Source organism: Phaenicophaeus curvirostris, chromosome 4, assembly GCF_032191515.1.
Source record: "Phaenicophaeus curvirostris isolate KB17595 chromosome 4, BPBGC_Pcur_1.0, whole genome shotgun sequence".
Taxonomy (NCBI): Eukaryota; Metazoa; Chordata; class Aves; order Cuculiformes; family Cuculidae; genus Phaenicophaeus; species Phaenicophaeus curvirostris.
The window spans coordinates 22,864,520-22,880,912 of NC_091395.1; the positions used below are offsets into that span (position 1 = coordinate 22,864,520).

At 38.5% G+C, this 16,393-nt stretch overlaps 1 protein-coding gene across 1 annotated transcript; it reads right to left on the reverse strand.

Annotated features, from left to right (window-relative positions):
• Positions 1 to 1,541: 1,541 nt before the first annotated feature.
• On the reverse strand, positions 1,542 to 16,320 carry LRIT3 (leucine rich repeat, Ig-like and transmembrane domains 3). Its single transcript, XM_069855506.1, has 4 exons — positions 15,861 to 16,320; positions 14,207 to 14,685; positions 5,486 to 5,791; positions 1,542 to 4,422 (listed from the first exon to the last, which is right to left on the reverse strand). The coding sequence occupies exons 1-4, from the start codon at positions 15,974 to 15,976 to the stop codon at positions 3,356 to 3,358; spliced, it is 1,968 nt and encodes a 655-aa protein (XP_069711607.1). The 5' UTR covers positions 15,977 to 16,320; the 3' UTR covers positions 1,542 to 3,355.
• Between the last annotated feature and the right edge of the window lie 73 nt (positions 16,321 to 16,393).

The following is a 16,393-nucleotide window of genomic DNA, read 5'->3' on the forward strand; positions in this document are numbered from 1 at the left end:
CGCAAGACCTGAGATCGCGCAGAGTTAGTCTGTCATAGAAGAAGACTGTACCCAAAGTTAAGTAAGGATAAGATTTCAAAACAAATAAAACAGAAAAGTAACATTGAAAGAGAAAGTAACATTATTCTCTATTTAGTTTGCCACGCTCTATAGATGGCTGCTTACCTTACTCTTATATTTTCCTCTTTGTCCTGTGATTTAACTTCCACATGATCTTAAACACAAGGGACTGCGCTATGAAACCAAAAATATAATTGGTATGAGGATATTGGTATTTTTGGAGGCTCAAATGTTTGTCCAAATCTTGGCAGAATAAAATTCGAGACACGTGACAGAAGTCAATCGGATCAGCCCATGGCATTAAATTCCAGCGTCACTAATTAAATCAGATTCTTACAAAAAAAGATACTTACGGGTATTGGACTTAATTTCCTTTTTCTTCAACAAATGTGTAATTGTTTTAGAGTCTGGAAAATATTACAAAGCAGACTATATATATTGTTTTGTTCCTGTTTTCCAAAACAATATTAAACTGGATAGAACAAGTGAGAAAGAGTTAAGCAAGAACATGATCTGGAGATTTGTTTAGGAATTTACTTTTTGAAGTATTACAGAAACAGCTGTTTGAGGATTCTAAAGGGTTCCCACAACTGTACATCTAAATGAATGAAAAGATTAAAAATATATCAACAAAACACGTTTAGTTGACTGAACAAGCAATGCATTGAATTTCAATTTTAGTTGCACTGAACCTACAAGTAATTGTTATTTTGGGTTGTTCTTATTTTCCATCTAGTCCTGTAGCAGCCTGCACCAGAGGCCTAAGAAGGAACTGCTTGAATTCTGTCTGAAGCAACCCTGGAACACTCTACTTCTGCCATCAATACACACATACGTAAATCTCCTTTCTACTGTATTAAGAGAGAAGAAGAAAACGCATTCCATTTTAGCCTTCTCTGGACATGAAGTATTCCACTGAGTCTCCTCTCAATCACCTTATTTCCATTAAAAAAAAATAAAACCCCACACACAACTACCAAACTCCTTTGACTCCTCCCTAAAAAGATGTACAAACTATTGTATTACTCATCGCATTTTAGAAAAAAGTATTTGTCAGAGTATCTTCTCCAGAATGTAGTTATTCCCACCTTGTTGAAACCAGGTAGGCATAGAGCTCCATTCATTGCAACAAAATGTCAGTATCTTCATCCATCCTTTTATCACTACCTGTCTGCAGACATCTTGGCACCTTTACCAGGTACATAGCAGAATTGCAAGCAAAAGACTTTATGGCTCACAGACACGGTATTCTTTAGGATATAACCCTTCCATTGTCTCACTGCCTTCTTTTTGTACTTTCTCTAATTTCTTCTCAGACTTCCTTTTGTCCTCACAGCTACACTTATCATATATTTTCTAAAGCCTTAAACAAAAGTGAAAGGTTCAGGCAAACACACAGTCATATATAAAAACAATCTTTAATTTTCACATGAAAAGAACTTCTATTTTGATTGCTTCCTTAAAAAGACAATGAGTTTAAAATGTCCTTGATTTAGCCTCTTAGATGTAGCCCAAGTCTGAATTATCTTGCTCTTACAGACATTTTCGTGGTACACACAAAAGTATTTTCTCTTTTAGTTTCCCACCTGAGAAAAGTATAAGAATCTGATGATAGTGCAAGGAATGCAAAGTCCACTATGGGCAATGTTAAGGACTCACATAGATTCATGAATGTCTAAAGTTTGGCTTGGTAATTGCACATTGAAGCCAAGATTGTCGTTAACAAGTGCTGGAGCCCAATAAAGCTTTAAGTAAAAATGGGATTTATTTGGAACTGATCTCACATTGCTCAGTTATTTCATTAACAACCCAATTTTGACACACACATTGTAAGTATATAAAAGGAAGTCTAGTATTTTTTGGTGAAATGCAAGACAAATTGAGTTAACAAAGTGCAAAATATATGAAAGGCGATGCATTAACATTGGTTAATCCTCTCCCGATTCTCTTATGAGGTAAGTAGAGATTACAGTCATAACTGTTCATAGTGCTGATTAATTCAGTATTGCATTTCAGAAGATATAATACAAATTGATTACGGGTGGCAAAATCTATCTCATAATAATTCTATCATTAATATTAACAATTTACAGTATAAAAATTTGCATGTTACCAGAACTGTGGTTCTTAATTTATAGAGACTGTAACCTAACCATAACATCTGAAACCAAACCGATAAAAGCTCTATTATCTACCTCAAGCAATAAAAAAAGAGCTTCAGAATAGACGATGTGTTAGTATAATTAATAGGCAATTCTGCATTCATCCCAATTATTAATACTGGATTTATTAGACAATGGGAAGCATGCTCAGAGTTACTATTCTCTATACTTATTGAACTTCATTACACATCCAGCATGATTTGAGGACAGATCTCCTCTCACTGCTTCTCAAAATGTATTATATTACTATAGTGGAGTACATAATACTTTGCAGTACCTACCTAATACATAGGTGTGTAAGACTGTGTGTTGTACTACACAGTACCACACAATTTTCCAGACAGAAGTTTCTGAAACTGAGGTATATAGACATATGTGTCCAAATACATTCCAAGGCTGAGACTTTGCAATAATATCATATGATATTAATTAAAATCTAGTATTTTTCTCAGTTACTCATAATGATATCTTACTTGAGCTTCAGAATATTAGAGAAGCTCCTTTGCCACAGTATCTGCAAAATGATGATATGATGTGTACTGTACCTCACAAGATTCCATTAGCTGTGACTTTCGAGCTTCACTCTTGATTGGCTTGACAATACTTCCAGTTCAAGACACTGCCCTGAAACAGCTGTAATCTCAAAGCATAAGCTGATGTCAGAAGAAAACTTAAATTTTCAAATAAAGTTTTGACCTCAACAGTAATTTAAACTGTTTCCTATTATTTTTAAGCACACAGTTTTTATGAAGGTTGTGATTAATGCTTGATACATGCAATAGCGCACCATAGAGTAAAATGAGAGAAAAAAGAATAATATTTTAATGAAAACAAAAAATAGAAGTTCTTTAATCTGGCAACCATTTCATGCTGTACTTATTTTTTGAAGCATATAATTTGTTTACATCCAAAGTCACAAACATCAAAAAAGAACATAAGCAGACAATGGTTTTCTCCTATTCTCCCTCCTACCCACCACCCTCCCATCCAGCAGACTGCATTACATCAGATAATGTATTCTGACCACCACCTGGCACCAACGTGCTTCCAGGTGCAGTATCATAATTTTGCATTAAGTATCATGATTTTGCATTATCTGTTGCATGTTCCATCTCCTCCACCCTCATCCATATTCAACACAGATACTCAGACCTAGAGCCCTCACTTTTGAAGGTCATTTGAGAATCCATGCTCGACCTAGAGCAAAGGAGAAGTCTTTCCGACTCATCCGTGTACCTTCGTGCCCAGAGCTGCTCTCCTGCGTTCACTGTTCGAGGCTTCAGGGACAATGTTTCAAATTTCACATAGGTCTCTCTTGCAAGGTCAGCCTCCTTTGCAGTTTTTGGTTTTACATGAAGTTTTAAAACTTTGTAGAATAAGAAAAATATCAAAGGTAAAACAACAACACACGCTGCGCTGCTGGCCAATACCAGAATGGAAAACTGAGAGCTGCTTTCATCATTTAACCCATCAGTGGAGAAAACAATGCACTGGTCTTTTGTAGGTGGCACTCCTTTGGGTGAAACACATGCCATATACTGAGTACTAGGTTGCAAACCATCAATTGTGACTTTGTTTTTGCTAGAATCCGTGCTCAGAGGCAGCATATCTTTATCACCATACTTTGAGTATAACACAGTCACTGCAGAGTTGCTTGTGGCATTGACAGTTTTCCAAGTTAAGGTCACTCTTTCGTCAGTTTCACTAATCACTCTTAGGTTCCTTACAGTAACATTTTGTTCAGCCATACCTGCTGTATTCGGTGAAGTCTCCTCATCCTTCTTGCTTAACGCCCCAGTCTGCTTTTTGTTTCCGTTTGTCACTGCCTTTGAATTTTTCTTTCCATCAAACACAAGCCTGGGTTGCTTCTTGTCAGTAAATCTGATGCTTGTTGATCTTTCAGTGCTAACCAGTGTTGTGGTGGTTGATGTGGTGGGAAGAAGAGGTGTGGTTGTCCTCTCAGGATTATGCTTGGATTCCTCCTGAGTAGTATTCTGTCTCTCTGCTTCTTGTTTCCTTCCATATTTCTGTGGTGACACAGTTGTAGTAACTACACCAACCACTGTGACAGTAACAGCAGCTTCTGACATTCCTGCTAAGTTCTTGGCTTTACATCTGTATTCTCCTGCGTCCTTGTATGAAATCCCTGTCAAGCTTATTATGGACCATCTGACACCCTCTCCAGGTGTTTCTTGAATTACTACAGGAAAATGCAAAGAGTAAAACATTATAAAGGGAGCTAAAGGGAAAGTAAATACTATTAGACTGCTTCTTCTGTCATTACTGCCAGAAGGAATCACACACACGTATTAAACTTCTGGGAAAACAAACAAACAAACAAACAAGAACAACAAAACAAACAAACAAAAAAACCAAACTCAAACTCCACACACAAACTATGGAACTCCTTCCCATGTTATATTATTGCAGAAAAGTTCTCAGCTTGGGTCAAAGTGGAATTGAATGTCTGGAGGAACTAAGTAAAACAAAACCACATAAAGAGAAAAGAAATGTCTTAGGGCTGCTAAGTGACTAGGAAATACAATTCTCACTGTCTTCAAGTGACACTGAACACACTAATGATTTAAAACATCTTGAAAAATTACCTTTGTCTTAAGATACTTTGGTCATTGGACTCTGACCTTTTTCAGATATTATTAAAGATCACTCTTAACTACTCGGCATTAGCAAGAAATACTTTTTATATTCAATTTACTGCATAAATATCTGTCATAGCAGCTAGAATGATATCAGACAATCACAGCTTCTTTAGCATTCAAGATGGATGTTGCAAGTAAATAATAAACTTTTGCAAATAACATAGAAAACATTACTTTGGAATATCCGATATTTATAATGCTGAGTTTTAAGTGGCTCAGTTATGGCCTCACTAGCTTTTTAACACGAACATTTTGAACCAAAACAGAGATTCCAGTAATGAATTCTCCTTTCTGCTTTTCAGTTTCTGAATCAGGGTCCAATTATCCCAACCTCCATTTTCCTTCATCCTTCCCCCGCTTCATCCATTTCCTCCCTCCATGCACATTGTTCTTATCATAACCCACATCCAGAATCAGAACAGTCTGTTGGACCCATTCAGACCAAGTCCTAGACACAGAATTTCATAACAGCTATTGTACAGGTACAGTTGCCAGGTTGGTGCAATACCTGGTCTATTGTTACACATTATAAGACATCAATTATGTTGATAAGGAAATCAACAATTTCAGGCTCTCTCATTTCCTATAAAAGAGCAATTATACCTGTATAGTTCACTGGTATATTGTCTGACCTAGTCCAAGTAAGCTGTGGTGTTGGGTAGCCAGTCGCATCACAGCGTAGCAGAACATTGCTTCCCAGCGGGGAAGTGATTTTTGTTGCCGACGTCATCACAGATGGTTTAAGACACTGCTCTAACTCAGCTCTCTGGAACAAGATTCCTGCTAGGCTCTCAGGTCCACTGCACGAAACCAATGGATCAAGTAGTACAACTGAGTTGTCCACAATTTTGGAAAATTCAATTAGCTTTGAAATGCGACAGTCACAAAACCATGGGTTGTCCTGCAAACCTGAAGTGGGGGGGGAAGATGGGAAAGAAAAAAAAAATTGTTGTCAGGCAATATATGGATATTGTGATTACAATATGACATATGACTACCACCAACAAGTACAGTCAAGAGAACCATGGACCTATTCTGAGTTAATATTTTTTCTTTCAAGTTGTCTTTTTTGTTTGGTGGATTGGTGAGGGAGTTTTTGCTGAGGTGAGGAAGAACAGTATGAATGTTTATTAAGCCTAACTTTTTCTCCACAGAAGTTTGCAGGAGCACAGTAATATAGTTTGTTATTTATCTAGGAAAAAACACTTTGAAAAGGTGTCTTAAGACTGATAGCATATTTTCATCTGCCAGAGCCTTCCGTAAAGATAGTACCTCATGGCTCCTATCGCTCTCCTCTGCTCTTGGTCTTTCTTTGGGCTCTTTAAATGTTGATATTTTCACACTCTTTTTTCAGTATGGGCAGAGAACACAATGATTTAAGGGTTTAGAGCCTACACCAGTACCTCTGCACTTTGAAAAAAAGGAGAAAAGGCTTTAGGCCAACACAATTCCTATGTGGTTCTGAACTATACCAATACTCTTAGAGATCTGGCTTCAATTTAGGAAAACCTCTGAAATACATTCAAAAAGAACAGCAAAAGAGCAGAAAATCGGAAGGAACCTGGGAAATGCTGATGGTTACAATACTTTATGTTTAAACAAGAACACTATTTCCCTTCTGTTAGTAGCTATAACATTTGCTTCTTGAGTCCACAGTTTTTGAATGAAAGGATTCTCTCCCTTGGTAAGTTTATTACAGTGAAAGAGAGAAGCCATTTCTCAGGAATACAAGTCTAAATCCTCAGCCGGTATTGATTAGTTCATTATGCTGACCTTCATAGACCAACAGCAGCTTCACCAGGTAAAACACCACACAACACATCATCCATGAGTTCAAATATTTTCTCATTTGACTGATACTTTTGGGCATATCTTTTCCTGAAATGATGGATGGTATGCAAGAACCCCTCACTATTAAATGTGCTGCTTAGTGCAACAGACAAGTTATATTTATTAAACCAAAATTAAAAGAAAAAAAACTGAAACATCTTTTAATATTGTTCATTATTTATTTTTAGGAATTATCAAAACAGCTAAAGGAAAAATTCTGCTTTTTGTTCTTGAAGAAAACTCTAGATGAAGGAATACATGAATAATTAACTACTGCTTCCTTTTATCACCTGATCAAGATTAGGTTATTTTAAGCACAAGGGCAGTGATTGGTTAAAACTGTGGTAAACCCCAAATAATCCCCTCTCTTTAAAACAAGACTTGACCTGAAGAGATTCCATGACTTTGACATCACAATCCAATTTTACTCTTTCCAGACATAAAAGATTTTATATCTGTTCACTATTTATTGCCTGATGGAATGGAGAAGGAGAAATCAAGAAACCTGTATCAGCAGCTGCTTTGCTTTAGAAGAAAAGAAAATAATAATCTCCAAAATATATTTTACTGTGAACTTCAAATATATATTCACAAGCAAAAGAGATACCATCCAAATATTTTCCATATGTCTAGGCACATTAACTGTTTGTGCTTATAAAAATTCTGCCCAATCAAACACGTTTGTGACTATTTGTGCTCATCTTTTAAACTGGGCAAGATCTAGTTTTAGAGACAATATTCTCGTATTTTTTTTTGTTCTTACCTCTTTATAAAGGGATAATTTTCCTCACTATGTTAAGAAAGAGACTATGTGAGCATTTGAAAATTAAATTCCCCTGAGATATAAGAGGAAAGACAGGATCCTCTGAAACAAGGTCTCAACTGCCAGAGTTCCTCCATAAGAAATGCTGCTAAAAGGCACGTGAGCCCCCAGCATAGTATCTGTGCTATCTAGAGGACAGAAACATGGGGCAGCTGTCCTATAAGCAAGTGGCAGAGCAGGAACTCTGGATCCACAGCATTAATGAGGATAGATCTGCAACATCTGTAGGGCTACCAGCCCATATGCCAGGATGCAGATTGTCCCTTACATTGTACACTACTGAAGGCCAATGGCATCTTGGCTTGTATCAGAAACGGCGTGACCAGCAGGTCCAGGGAGGTTATTCTCCCTCTGTACTCGGCACTGGTGAGACCGCTCCTCGAATCCTGTGTTCAGTTCTGGGCCCCTCACCACAAGAAGGATCTTGAGGCTGTGGAGTGAGTCCAGAGAAAGCAACCAAGCTGGTGAAGGGCTGGAGAACAGGCCTTATGAGGAGCGGCTGAGAGAGCTGGGGTTGTTTAGCCTGGAGAAGAGGAGGCTGAGGGGAGGCCTCATTGCTCTCTACAACTACCTGAAAGGAGGTTGTAGAGAGGAGGGAGCTGGCCTCTTCTCCCAAGTGACGGGGGACAGGACAAGAGGGAATGGCCTCAAGCTCCGCCAGGGGAGGTTTAGGCTGGACATTAGGAAAAAAATTTTCACGGAAAGGGTCATTGGGCACTGGAACAGGCTGCCCAGGGAGGTGGTAGAGTCACCTTCCCTGGAGGTGTTTAAGGCACAGGTGGACGAGGTGCTAAGGGGCATGGTTTAGTGTTTGATGGGAATGGTTGGACTCAATGATCCGGTGGGTCTCTTCCAACCTGGTTATTCTATGATTCTATGATTCTATATTTCTTCTGTGACCTTTCTGCACCCTACTAGCTTTACTGTAGGAAACAATGGAGTTTACTTTGGTTTCTAATACTGCTAGTGGTGCTCAAACACCTCTCAAATAGAAGCATAAATCACAGAATCTTAGAATAATTTAGGTTTAAGACCACCGAGTCCAGCTGTAAACCTAACACTAACAAACCCACCACTAAATAAGGTCTCTAAGCACCACTTCTACCTGTCTTTCAAATACCTCCAGGGATGGTGACGCAACCACTTCCCTGGGCAGCCTGTTCCAATGCTTGACAACCCTTTGTGTGAAGTAGTATTTCCCAATACAGACAAACACATCTTTCATATTCTCCCAGTGTCCCAAAGAAGACCCAAAGTTGGTATAGTAAGTATCAGAAACTGACAAAATAGGGGGAATGATGAAGCAAAGTTGGACCTTAGATTGGATGGTTGTTTAGTCCAGCCTGGGACACAGGTTTGACCATCTCAGATGATTATGATGGCCTGGTTTCAGCTTCAGAAGAAAGCTGTACTCCCAGAAGCCTCTATATTTCTGAGTTGTAGTGCAAAGAGTTATTTCAGTTATCCACTTTATCTCCTCCATCTACCATGCTTCCCAGTGGAACTGGCTAAGAAAGCAGGATATATACATAATAAATACAGCTACAGGAGCTCCTTCCTTGCATCCGCGGCTTGTCCTTTCTCTTTATCTGGGTATTGCCAATACCTGGCAGTATGCACATTATTTTTAGTAGACTTGTACAGCTATTGTAAGTCATCAAGTCATGTGAACTCCAAAAATAAAAAGATGAAAGCAGTATTGAGATGTAAGCAAGAATAAAACACTAAATTTGATTATACTTCAGTTAGTTGTTGAAGAAAACAGAAATATTAATGTAAGCCTAGTTTCCAAACTATGAAAAGCATTCTTAAATTTAACATCTTGTGTTTACAAGATAGTAAAATTGAGAAAAAACACATAAAACAATAAATAAAAGGTTAAATGAAGGGGGGAAGGGAATGAAGAAATCAGAAAAAAATGGGGAGCTTTAATACAGTAATGAGAAGGAATCCCCTCAAGACAATAATTTCCTAAGAAGATAAAACAAAAATAATTATAAGCCTCCAATGACATGTGTATCTGATGGAACTACAAGTCTTTATAAATCCTGAATTCTTTTGTAGAAATATTAAGGCAGCTTGCTTGTTAACCTGAAAAACAAATACTAACCAAGGCAAAACAAAAGCAGATTAAGTATTCATGTATGGCAATATACCAATGCAGTGTATTTTAACATTAAATAGGGATTATAAATTGCTCTTAAACCCTTTATTTATTCTAGAGGTAGCATATTTTAAATTTACTCTCACACATTTATATGTATGCTTGTATGTACAATGGCAAATATATATACATATGTCTGTGCATGCACATTTCTGCAGTCTTCTCGGTAAGAAGGGTTTCCCCATGCTGTGTCAATATGGACTTTAGCATTCAAAATAGCTAAAAGCGGGATTTCCTTCGTAAATCAGTAACCAGTCTCAGACGTGATTTGCATAATATACTGGTTCTCAGTTGCTGTAAAATGGCAGTATGTGAAATATTTAAGTTTTGGGACAGTAAAATGTTTACTGCAGCTTGGCCAACCCTTCCAAGGCTCTCTTCCAGCTCAAGTTACAAATTTTTTATCCATGGCTTTAAATAGTAAAGGCCACTGCCCATACTGTGTCCCAGTGTTTCTTACACTCAGTAATTGCTAAGGAGGAGTTCAGGAAAAGCAGCATCTACCCAATGGCCCAGCATAAGAGCCTGATGAATTTATAGCATTCCAAAGTTTTGACACCTATACATGCAACAGAGGCAAGACCTCATCTGTCTGTCTCTCTATCAAATCCTGGATTCCCCTGTTCCTCTCAGTGACTCACTAGATGTAATTTTCCATAAAAATGCTACTGTCATTATTCCTGCCAGAAATTTCAATCTCTCTGCAACAGCAAATGCTGAAACTTAGCTGTGATTTGATCAAAGTATTAAGTTAAGACTCCAGGGGTAACCAAGAGAGGGATAGATGAACTCACACACTGGTCCCTCAATCAATTCCACTGCTTAATTGTCAGCTCACTCCACAGCTTTGTTTTGAATTGTTCCAAAGGGCATTCCCCAAGACAAAGTCAGACACGGCTCCAGACACACTGATCCCTTAAGGCTTCTGGATGAGATCACATCAAGAATGGCTCACTCTGTCCTGTTCTTTCCCCCAACATAAGTGCAGTAGGCTTTGTACCTCCAAACTATCCTGCATGTCTACCAGGCACACAATATGTCATTGCTATTTCGTATTACAAAAGCACAATTCTATGGGTTGCAAAGCAATTCTTACCTTACTTAAGGCAGTTAGAACCAAAGAAAAAACACCCCTGCCCATACAGCTACATTTTAGAGTCACTGCATCACCCCATATTACCCACAGAAAACAAAGGGCTAAATCTTACAGCGTGGAACTGAGAGTCAGCTTTAAAAAGAGTTGGCCCTAAACTGTGTGGTTGAGAGCCAGAGCAAGCCACTTGGCCACATGTCTAGGAATCATTCCCTGACCCTCTCTCATTTAGCAGAGTATCCACACAAAGGAGCATCATACTCCAGGAGGTAATAAGGAATCCCAAGTCCCTAAGGATAGAGATTGTGAACTAGAATAAGGAGATGCTAAAGTGCCAGTACCCTGATGAACGTAGTCCATGGTTCTTCCGAGAGTCCTTGAAGTAAATATTGGGAACCTAAACTTTATCTTACATGCAAACTTCTTGATGCTCAGTCAAGATACTGAAGATAAAATTGCCTGCTGGTGTTAAAAAACAGATATGTACAAACATTTGAGTTTGGTGCTTTGCTGATGTTGATCTTGTTAATTAAATACAAGTACCAATTTTGTTTCACCAGAACTAGGAGAGAAGCCAGCTCAAGCCTAATTGCTTACACTAAGTACAATTTGGTGGCTGTTTTCCTGACCAGACAAAACAAGCATTTATTTGCTCTGGGTTCCAGCTTCTGGCAGAGCTCTGACTGTAGTTACCATTCCACATAGGGATATAGGTCAGACTGCATGCTCCCACAAGGAATAGCAGAAAAATACAGGACACTCATGAGCAGCAAAGCAAGCACCATGTGAAATTGTGGGCATCATTTTTTAAGAGAAAGCTTTTTTGAAAAAAAGTGAGAAGGATTCCAAAGACAACCAGTAACTATGGCAGAAAATTTAAAACCACCTCACAGTCTACAAGAAGCTGTTGAAAGAAATGGTGCAGTTAGCTAAGGTGGCAAAAAAGGAAGGTTATGTGTGAAACATTACTATAAGAGATGGCAAATAGTTTTTCGGAATGTCCATCTCATGTAGGACAAGAGTTAATCAGATTAGTTCGCAGTAAGGGAGATTGAGGTTAGATATTAAGAGAAACTTTCTCACTATCCCTATAGATAAGCACTGGAAAAGGTTACCAGAGGAGGCTCTGGAATGGTCTGGCCACAAATTTTGAGAACGTCACAGACTTAACCTGAACAGTTCAGTTCATCTGAATCTGGATCCTACTAGGACAAAGGTCTTTTCAAAATCTTTCTTGATCACGTACCTCTGTGATCCTTACCTTCAGCTCAAAGGATTAGGAAAGTATGCATGGGATACATTTCTCCTCTCTCAGGCTCCAGCAATCCCAGTAAAGACAGGAGGGGTATCAGAGAAGAAGCAATGCTACAGAGCACGTCCTGCCCCTGTTGTTATAAGCCAACACTTCCTTCGGCCGGAGCACTACAGAGGCATCTAAACTTCTAGGTCATGTTTCTAGCCTGATAGCTTCTATCAACCATTTATTCCTGAAAAACAATTGCTTTGTAACAGCTCATCAGCTGTCATAAGGATGAGCCTCTGGCAGTGAGAGTGAATGGCATAACTACAACTTTATAATATAGATAATAAAAATAACACTGGAGATGAAGTAAGCTCATCAAAAAAACCATGACATAAAGAGTGCTGCACTTTCTAATCTCCAGAGGTTTGTATGGGTTTGTATTCACTATAGGATTTCCTATATAGCAAGCACTGTCTGTCTGCATTGGGGTATACTCATCAGAAATTTATGTCAATGAAAGAAAATTCAGCTAATCATTTGCAGCTTACCCAAGGCAGATTTACTCAACACAACACAATGAAGGTACTACCTGGCATTCTGCATTCTTGGATCCAAATCTGACTACACAGAGCTTCCCTCAGCATGTAACATTAAAAAGGAGAAGCAAGGTACTGTTTGAACCCAGTGTGTGTTTCCCTCTGGAGACCTGTGTTCAAACTCAGTTGTAGTTCATAAATGAAAATAATCCAAAGGTCACATCCCCATTCCCTAGTGAACTCCATGCTGGCATCAGAGGGCTTGCCAGGACTAGAAGAGGTCAGCAAGTGCCTGCACCAACAAAGCCTGCAGACGTTTGCCAGGAGGAAGAGGAGGAGGGAAGAGTGTGTGTGGGTTTGGGGTGTTTTGGTGTTGGTTTTTTGTTTCTTTCTTTCTTTTGTTGTGTTTTTCTTTTAAGTGGTGAGGTCTATGTAAGGCAAGGAAACCAAATAATCTCTGGGACTCCCACATGAGATCATCAGGAGGATTAGATCTAGCACAGTCAGCTCCTACTTTACTCCCTCCTATAGCCTTCAGCCTGGGGACAGCGAAAGGGGTACTGAGCCGAGCCTTACTTTTACAGCTTTGTCTTTCTCTCTTTTTTTAATCCTGAATAAACAAAGATCCTATTAATGCTGCAAACCTACAGTTGCTATGCATGTGAGGAACCCATTCAGCCTACCTGCATCTATTAAACTAATTATATACAATCTCATCTGAATGAGAGTTTCAAATTGCAGCTTCTGCTGTGAAACACAGCAGCTGAACAAATGAACATTGAATAGTGGGGGATTAGATCAAGAAATTGGAAATACTGGGCAGTACAATGCAGGGTAGACCTTTACCAGTAGGTATAGGACTACTGCAGTCAGTTTATGAAGAGTGAGCTGGTTTTCCTCCCTTCTGCTTGCTACACTACATGATACAAACATCAAAACATATACTTAAACAGCAACAGAAGAGAACACTATGGTTAGAGCTGTTTCAGCCATGTTCTGAAGCTGCAGGAGAGAAAAAGGTTACAGACACATGGTGTCAGAAAAGGGTCCCAGACATGAGGTGGGAAGCTGGGTGTTGTCCTATGCAGGGATTACAGCTGGACTCGATGATCCTTGTAGGTCCCTTCCAACTCAGGTCATTCTGTGATTCTGTTACCTGCAACACTAAGAAGGGCCACCAATGCTCTCCACAGTACTGTGTTTCAGGACAGACTTCATACAAGCATCAACTTTAGCTATTTGTCTGGCTTGTGAGCTGCTGGAAAACACAGTTGCAAATGGAACTGCTTGCAATCACATACTGTAATGAGGGAGGCGTCATCAGAAACACAATTCTTAGAATTCATGCATTTGTATGGATACTGAATACTCTGTATGGCCTGTATTCATGTAGACTGGAATCTTGTATATTTTACTTCAGTTTTATAAACTTGAGATAACAGCATGCATGGCATTCACCATGGTTTTATGTCACCAACTGAAAATAAATAAGTAAATAATCACAGAGCAAACCAGAAGAGCAACCTGGATAAAACCCACTCTGCTGAATCCCAGGCTGGTCCCCTACTTGCTTTCACTTGCAGCTTAACGTTTAGGTACATTTTAATAAGGAATGAGACAGGTTGTTTAACATACCCAAAATGACTCGCTGGGTCATCAGAGTGTCTGTGCTCTTAGGCAGGGCAGCTCCTGAGAAGGGGGGCCAAATATCCATCAAGTCTGATGGCAAGGTCGTTAGCTTATTGCTGGATATGTCCAGGTAGGTGAGGTTTTTCAGGTACCGGCCGGCGTCAGCAGGAATGCTGGTCACTTTATTGTTGTGTAAATCAAGAGTCCGTAGGTTGGGCATCTCTGCCAGCGATTCCCAAGGGAAAGTTGAGAGCAGATTACCATCCAGCCGTAGCTCATGCAGTTGTTTCAAGTTATAGAAACTGCTGATATCAATGTTGGCCACACAATTATAAGTCACCCACAGGTATTTGAGATCTACTAGGTAGTAAAAGGCTTCAGTTGGGATTCTTCGTATGACAGTTTTCTCTATACGAAGTTTTACAGTATCCACAGGAACATTCACAGGGATCTCATACATGTCAGGATCGTTACAGAGCACAGCCCTATCATCAAACAAAAAATTGTACTTCAGATATACATGCAAATGCTATTACTTTCTGCAACACTACTAGCAGAATAAACAATGTTAAATCAGGAACAGTCTACAGCATATAAAAATTGAAAAGACAGATGTGGATTTTCTAAAGAGAAAAATAGAAAATAGCAGTGATACTTTCACATGAACTCTAGAGTTGCTTTATTCAAAAGCGTGTAAGCACCATCTTCTGATCGTTCTGCTGATAACTGAAAAACAGAAGCCCCTGTATAAGGAATAATACATGCATGTATCTCAAGTGGAAACTATATGCCATCTGCTTTACTAAAATTCAGAATATTGGATTAGTAATTTCTACTTTCTTTGCATGATGGAGTTTCCAATTATTTGCCTATATTTATCTTTCAGAATACACTGAAAATTGAAAATGTTAGCATATTTCTTTAAAAGAGAAGTTTCCAGCCCTAGTTCTTGTGCCTACATAGAAGTGATCTGCATTTTAGGGGTGCTAAGAACTTTCTACTCCCATTGATTCCAATGAAATGGGATTTCTCAGCATTTCCAAGAATCAGTTTTTCCGGGTTTTTTTGCTGTACATTGTTTGCACATGCTATCTTGCCAATTCCCTTCCCCTCAATGAGCCTATTTTTCATTTTCTCCCCCTTTTCTCTAAATTCTTCCTTCATTTTACTCTCTCCTTATGCAGCTTTATACTGGATACATTGTGACAATAAGTAGCGATGACAGAGTACCTTCCGAAATTTATATGGCAATACACAGATTGTCAAATTTCAAATTAACCTCTTTATTACCAAAAATTATTATTTTCCTGCAGATTAAAAAAAAATAAGAAAATACTGTATTTATTTAAATCTGAATCATCTTACAATAGACAAATAGTTTTAGAAACAGAAAGGATGTTACAATAGTAGAAAATCATAGAGCAGAAAAAATTGCCTTCTGCAAAACCTGAAGATTTAAAGTAGCTGTTTGCTAAGCACAAAGACATAATCACCATCTGCTCCTATTCGGGAATGGTGCTAGGCATATAACACCAGTGTAAAATATGCCTTTATTTCAATTGTGCTAGAACTAATTTGCAATGTACAAGAACATTATTTCCAATTTCTTCAACTCTTTTCTTTATAGTTTGCTTTCTATAACAAATAATAAGATAAATACCTTGTTCCAGTGCCATCACTTCTGCCATGGTAAACGCAAGTGCATTGTGAAGGACAAAAAGCATGCATTTCTTCAAAAAAGCTCATTAGGATGTAGAAGTAAATAAACAGATACATGGCTTCCCCTCAGCAGAACTGATATGAAAAAAATTGAAAACTTTATTCCTAGGCACTCTTGTGCAGTGCACTGTGAATGTGAATGTAGACATCCAGTTAGTAACAGCAGATTACAACAGATTAGCTGAGATCTGTAGTTGCTTAACCTTCAAATATATCCTGAAAGGGATCAGTTATACCAGCTCATTCTTTGTTCTGTCAGCAGAACACACTCTGATTCAAATCATATGTCCACGGTTATTTTAATATGTAGGTTGTAGCGTTAGTATGTAAAAAATATCTCTGCTTCTTCTAAGAGGCAATGTGTTAGTTATTGTCCATAATGTGTTCGAACGTTCCTGAAGAAAATCTAGTACAATATGAGGATATTGCATGGCATTTTCTTTAACACTAAAAAATACAAATTAATAGAAAACC